Genomic DNA, 6525 nt, shown 5'->3' on the forward strand with positions numbered 1-6525 from the left:
TTGAGGTGTCTCCAAACTTTTGGTCGATAATATGTATACATCTTGACACTGTTCGTGTGAAATCAACTCTTAGCAATGAAAATGGCTTACCGTGACAAATGAGCAGGAAGCCAGCAACACTCCAGTAAAGCGGCAAAGGGACAAAGCTGGGCGATCCGTACAAAGTCCGCTGGTGGATTAAGCGTACAGATCGCCCAGCTTTGTCCTTTTGCCGCTTTACTGGAGTGTTGCTGGCTTCCCGCTCATTTGTCATGGTAAGCCATTTTAATTGCTAAGGGACATTTCGTTTTGCTGTAACGGTAACTTCTGGGGTTGACAAACTCAAATCTAGCGTCATCGTTGACATTTGTTGATACTTGTTTTCTTGCTCTTGTGGGATTGTAATCAATAAATCTCATTTATTCTGCATTTTCTAATCAATAAACATTGTCTATTTTGCAAAAGTGTGCCTGTTACTGATTCACCGCGAACCTGGAAATTTCAGAAAACACTATGTTACTTTGATAATAAAGTCATCAGTAAAATAACTACATTACTTTTTTGAGATGCAATCATTAATCAGTAAATTACTTTTAAGTAATCTGTGACATCACTGCTTGTGAGAAACTAAAAGGTTTTCTCTCCAGTGTGTGTTCTTGCGTGTTTCTTTAAAGATCTCTTGATACTGAATCTTTTATGACAAACTGAGCAGGCAAAAGGCTTTTCTCCAGTGTGTGTACGCATATGCTTTTCTTTGTCTGTCTTCTGAGAGAATCCTTTATGACAAACTGAGCAGTGAAAAGGCTTTTCGCCAGTGTGTGTACGCATATGCCTTTCTCTATTAGACTTCCGAGAAAATCTTTTGTCGCAAAGTGAACAGGTGAAAATCTTGACTTTGTGTGTGCTTGTGTGTTGGTTTAAATGTCCCTTCTCGGCGAATCTTTCACCACAACACGGGCAGACAAAAGGCTTTTCTCTCGTGTGTGTATGCATATGCCTTTCTCTATTAGACTTCTGAGAAAATCTTTTGTTGCAAAGTGAGCAGCCAAAAGGCTTCTCTCCAGTGTGTATTCTTTCATGTGTGTTTAAATTTCTCTTTACCGCAAATCTTTTACCACAACATGTGCAAACAAAAGGCTTTTCTGCGGTGTGTGTACGCATATGCTTTTCTTTATTAGTTTTCTTAGAAAATCTTTTATGGCAAAGTGAGCAGGCGAAAGGCTTCTCACCGCATTTCGTACCTGTGTGCTGGATTAAATTTCGCTTCTCGGCGAATTTTTGACCACAACATGTGCAAACAAAAGGCTTTTCTCCAGTGTGTGTACGCATATGGGCTATTAAATGAGACTTCAGAGAAAATCTTTTGATGCAAAGTTTGCAAACAAAAGGCTTTTCTCCAGTGTGTGTACGCATATGCGTTATTAAATGAGACTTCTGTGAAAATCTTTTGCCGCAAAGTGTGCAGGGAAAAGGTTTCCCAAACACGCATTCTTTTGCCTCTCTTTTCAATGTTGACTTGTTTAAGGATTTCAAAGCATTTTGGTCAAAGTCAACATCCTCCTCATTTGTGTCAGTGTCAGAAGAGTGTGACGTTACGTCGTCGCTGTCCGAGAGCGGTGCTGATAGGTCATCCGGTTGCGATTGTTCCTCTCCTTTTTTTGTTGGGTGCTGAAATGAGCAGTCATTCAATTGTTTCACTGGTTCGCTCTCTTCTCTTGGGCCTTCATCTTCTTCGCTCTTCACACTGACGGTCCCTGGAAACTTGGGGATTTCATTTTCCTGTTCTTCTTCTTTAATGTAGGGGGTGTCTGGCTCCACTTCCTGTTTAATACACAACATCTCCGACGCCTCCTCCTGTTTAAAGTGGAGGGGGATTGTGCTTCTCAGGGTGAAGGTCTTCTTCGGTAACGTCTGTGGGACACTGGGTGGGAAGAAAAAAAAAAAAATCACGTGATTTGGTAAGTTGAGCTTTTCCAGTGATTTTCATGTTAGTTGGTGGGAGAATTCCTCTACTGTATTATATAGGGCTTTGCCATAGACTTCATAAATTTACTTGACAGGACATTTCATGTATTCCCCGCGCACCGCCGGCCCCGTAGGGGGCTGTGTGAGTCAACTTCCTTTCATTTCAAGTCGATGGGAATTAGGCCTGAACGATATTGGAAAAAACTATTGCTGCGATTTTTGGGGGGTTTGCGATATTATAATGCAATATTAAATGTTTTTTTTTTTTTTTTTTTTTTTTTTAAAGAAATTTTCACTAGATGACTTGAATAGCTTTTTGGAAAGACTTTGGATGACTCACAATGACCACAGTGTACAGTGATCCCTCGTTTTTCGCGGTTAATGGGGACCAGAACCCGCCGCGATAAGTGAAAAACCACGAAGTTGCGCACCCCGCCACTCAAATTTTTATTTTTTTGTGTGTGTGCTCAATGTATTTATTCAGATTTAGCATTTGAAAAAGATACATATAAGGCATGTTTTTTTTCTCCCTTTTCCCCCTAAAGTACGATTTTTAAAAATGTATATATACAGTGGGGAGAACAAGTATTTGATACAATGCCAATGGGTTTTCCCATTGGCAGTGTGGTAAGGGGCATAAATGTTGTATACAGAATTTGCATAAAAAATTACTGTTCCCCCAATATTCGCCAAAAACTTGCCCATTCATTTTTAACGGGATGCCATTGACAGCCATGTATGTCATTCCACTAAAGTGCGTACGACACGAGAAAAAACGTCTTAAATAGGATTATTATGTGAATTAGAATCTAATTTTGAGACGATTCGACTGTATACAACAATTTAGCAAAGCGCAGATGACGAGAAAATAGTATTTAAATCTAGCCACGCCTACCATTATAGGGCTGTAGCGTCCCCAACAGGTGGATGACGTCAGTGGAGTCACGATTTCATCTGATTTCGTATGCAGCCCATTGAGTGGGAATTATTCACAGCGACGAAAACACGAAGAGAGCCGCAAAATGTCATTGTTTCAGTCTCTCTACTCCAATATTTTTACAGGATATTATTTTTATCCAAGTATTTTTCCCCAACAGCTAAATAAATGGCTTGAGAAGGACCAGTCAGCCCGTTGAGGGGGAATTATTCAGAACGAGGAAAACGTGACGAAGAGAGCCGCAAAATGTCATTGTTTCAGTCTCTCTATGCCAATATTTTTTACAGGATATTCTTTTTTATCCAAGTATTTTTTCCCAATAGCTAAATAAATGGCATGGTCATGATAAACAGCAGTCTTGTGCTAAATGGAATATGAAATAATAAAAATATATTTTTTCAAGACGACATGGCAAAATTACTCCATAATGGTCAAAACTGTCGACTTCACCTTTACTGTCGCACCTCCCGAACGATATTTTATGCCACCTAAATCGGTTTTATGTCATTTCCCTTCCCCGGCTTCGGAGAATGTAAACAAACCAAGAGGGGTGACAGCTAGCCGACACGCTAACCCGAACCGAGTGATGTTTCAAAGTCTTCGAAGCAGAAAATCACACATAACTAGCCCGGATTTTTTCACATGACGACTGGGTTGTCGATTGTCTTCGCCGATCGGCAAAACGCCTGGCGGAGAGCAATTTACAGCTCGTTCCCCTGCTAATATGGACAGGAGACCTCGCTGAGGAAACAGCTGGACAATGACCGCTGAACATTTACATGCCAATCCATGATCAAACTGAAGTAGTCCTTTATTTAAAGAAAGTTTGTAGTGTTTACTTTGTAGTCGCTGTATTCGCGGCTATTTTTAATTCAAACTCAGAAAATTTGACAGAACACTGGGCACATGAGCACAATAAGCCGAATATAGTGCTCTCCCGATGGGTGGATGTGCGACAAGCTGCCTGTGTTGTGCCGAAAAATAGCCGCCCCACATGCATGTCAGCCACAAAATGCAAGCCACCTACATATTAAAATGATCCCAGTATTTGACATAATACAACACAGAGTGTTTTAGGGCTGCAGCTATCGAATATTTTAGTAATCGAGTAATCGACTGAAAATTCTATCGATTAATCGAGTAATCGGATAAAACAAATATATTTTTAGGTGAAGAGCAATTATAAATATACATGAGAAAACAAGACATTTCATCTAATCTTGAACCATTTTCAGTCAATCAATGTCTTTATTTTCGATGTATATTGTTGAAAACAGCCAACAATTGCATCTCAGATGTAACTAGAATAAAAAAAAAAAAGACAAATTCACTTTCACTCAAAAAACCTTTAGATCTTATTTAAAAAATATATATATATATATATATGTATATATATTATGTATACCTAAAAATGCCATTACGCTTGATAACACACATCACTTAAAAGTTAGGATTTTTTCCCATGTGTTTCAATTGAATTTCTATTTGTGTCAAGCCATTTTTAAGTTCTAGTTAAGTTTTACGCTAAACTGTAAGTCCTGATAGGATTTTGAGTTTTTGCAGTGTTCAAAATAAATGTATGATAGAGGCTGTATTGGAGCACATTAGGGACCAGTGCTACTTGGTGTTTTATCCAGCAATGACTACTAAGCTAAAATTGATAGTTAGCATTATTGAGTTTTTATTTTACACCCTCATCACTCCACAAAGCTATGTTATGTTAAAGCCTGTAGCCACATTAGCCACGCATCGAAAGTGGTCATAATTAATAGAAACCTAGCCCTCCGCAGGGCTGACGTTACGTGAGCTAGTGACTCAGACAGTAACTTTAATCTTATTTATTAGCGCTTAGCGCTCTTTATTAGTGCTTAGCGCTCTACTGCTTTAAGATGGCGGCTGTTTATTAACGCTGCCCAGATGCGGCCGAGTCTGTCATTGCGCATCTAGTTCAACATACATGTGATCTCTATGAGACTCATCAGATGCTACCTGCTACGAACTTAACATCATGCGGGCTAGATTTTAGCAACGTCAGCGTAGTTTGGAGCGGCTGTCGGCTGCGGAAATGTTTTTTATATTTTTTTATTGCTTCTTCCTCTACGCACGTGACGTCAACGCGTTGTCCCGCATTAAAAGTAGTCGAGCGAAACGTGATGCTTAGAGCTGTCAAAATAAACGATTACTCGAGTTGAATAAAATTACTCGGATCAGTTTTTAAACTCGAGTTACTCGAGTTGCTCGAGTATTCGTTTCAGCTCTAGAGTGTTTACTCACGTCCTCGTAAGTCCCGTGGTCCCACAGTAGTAGGGCTTGTTTTGGCCAATATCTACCGGTGAATGGGAACCTTTTGAAACCCCAAAAAGGCGCACATGCCTCTCCCTCATACAGCAAGATTTTTCTGCAGCCGTTTGGCTGGCGTGATGCGAAAAATAAGCCTATTAATCCGCAAAATCAGCTGAATCCTTAGTCCTTCTCATACAACAGTACGGTTGTATAGTGAAGAGGACTCCTATCTCCGTACATGTCACAGCGCCCTCTTTCTCAACTCGAGACTGTTGCCGGAAGTCACTCATTTTCATGGCGAGGGATTCAGAAAACTAAATAAATATAGCGATCGCTTCCACACACATCCAAGCGGGCCAATATAATTCAGAAGCATAAAATACCGCGTGCAATATGAAATAAACATGCCTTTTCGTGTCACAGGCACTTTAAGCCAAAGCAATCGAAATGCGTTAGCGTGTCTTAGCTAGAGAGCTAAGCTATAAAATAAAGTTTTGCAAGCCCAGGGAGCTATTACATAAAGTCAAACGACTTCCATTAAGCCTTAAGATAGAACGTTTTGGTCCATTAAATTCTTACTTGGGTACTTACCCGATGAGAGTGCTTTGAAGGAGCTCGTTTGGTTAAGAGAGCGGAAGACGAAAGAACTGCAAGTGTGGCGAGGGTACACAAACGTTGCGTCACGTGAACCGGAAGTAGAAACGCTCAGGACGCGTTTGGAACTCAAACTCCTTCACATCACTCGACTCCAAAAATATGATGAATCTGAAACTGAGTCATTACTACAAATGTCTCAATTTTGAAGGCTCATAACTTTTTCCGTAAATCTATACTTAGAAAGTTCCGTCTTTATCCAAGTTATTACTGTACTGCTTCACAACTTCTTTTATCATGGACCATAACAATGAACTCGCTTCATTTTAAAGCATTCGATTTAGGCTCACTTGGTTTAGCTTTTCTCGCTCGCCATGAGCACTGATTAATTAATTCCAAAAATCCGGGGGTTGGGGGGGGGGGGGGGGGGGGGTTAGAGTGCAAAGAAAAATTACATCGAGACGCAAAGAACAGACAGGAGAGGTTGGCAAGAAGACTCCACTCTAAGCAGTTTGCGTCATTTGACTTAAATGCATAGGCGGATCTACTATTCAGGCGAAGTAGGCGATCGCCTTAGGCCCCCAACCAGTAGGGGGCCCCCAACGAGCAAGGGCTTGGGCCACCGGAGCCAGCATCACTCCCAACTATTTGTCATGTATAATTATGTCAGCATACCAAACAAACAAATAACAAAACAAAAAAGAAAGCCACTTGAATGATAAATATGATTGGCAATGAATAATTATTGTAATTATTATACTACTATT

The 6525-nt window shown here is 40.3% G+C and overlaps 1 protein-coding gene across 1 annotated transcript; it reads right to left on the reverse strand.

The window, feature by feature from the left end:
• Positions 1–276: 276 nt before the first annotated feature.
• Positions 277–5875, reverse strand: LOC130922782 (gastrula zinc finger protein XlCGF57.1-like). Its single transcript, XM_057847823.1, has 2 exons — positions 5756–5875; positions 277–1900 (listed from the first exon to the last, which is right to left on the reverse strand). The coding sequence occupies exon 2, from the start codon at positions 1816–1818 to the stop codon at positions 607–609; it is 1212 nt and encodes a 403-aa protein (XP_057703806.1). The 5' UTR covers positions 1819–1900; positions 5756–5875; the 3' UTR covers positions 277–606.
• Between the last annotated feature and the right edge of the window lie 650 nt (positions 5876–6525).

Source organism: Corythoichthys intestinalis, chromosome 1 (assembly GCF_030265065.1).
Source record: "Corythoichthys intestinalis isolate RoL2023-P3 chromosome 1, ASM3026506v1, whole genome shotgun sequence".
Taxonomy (NCBI): domain Eukaryota; kingdom Metazoa; phylum Chordata; class Actinopteri; order Syngnathiformes; family Syngnathidae; genus Corythoichthys; species Corythoichthys intestinalis.

What these genes read in the sequence shown, in the direction of transcription:
- LOC130922782 (XM_057847823.1), bottom strand. Translation starts at nt 1,818, where the DNA reads ATGTTGTGTATTAAACAGGAAGTGGAGCCAGACACCCCCTACATTAAA.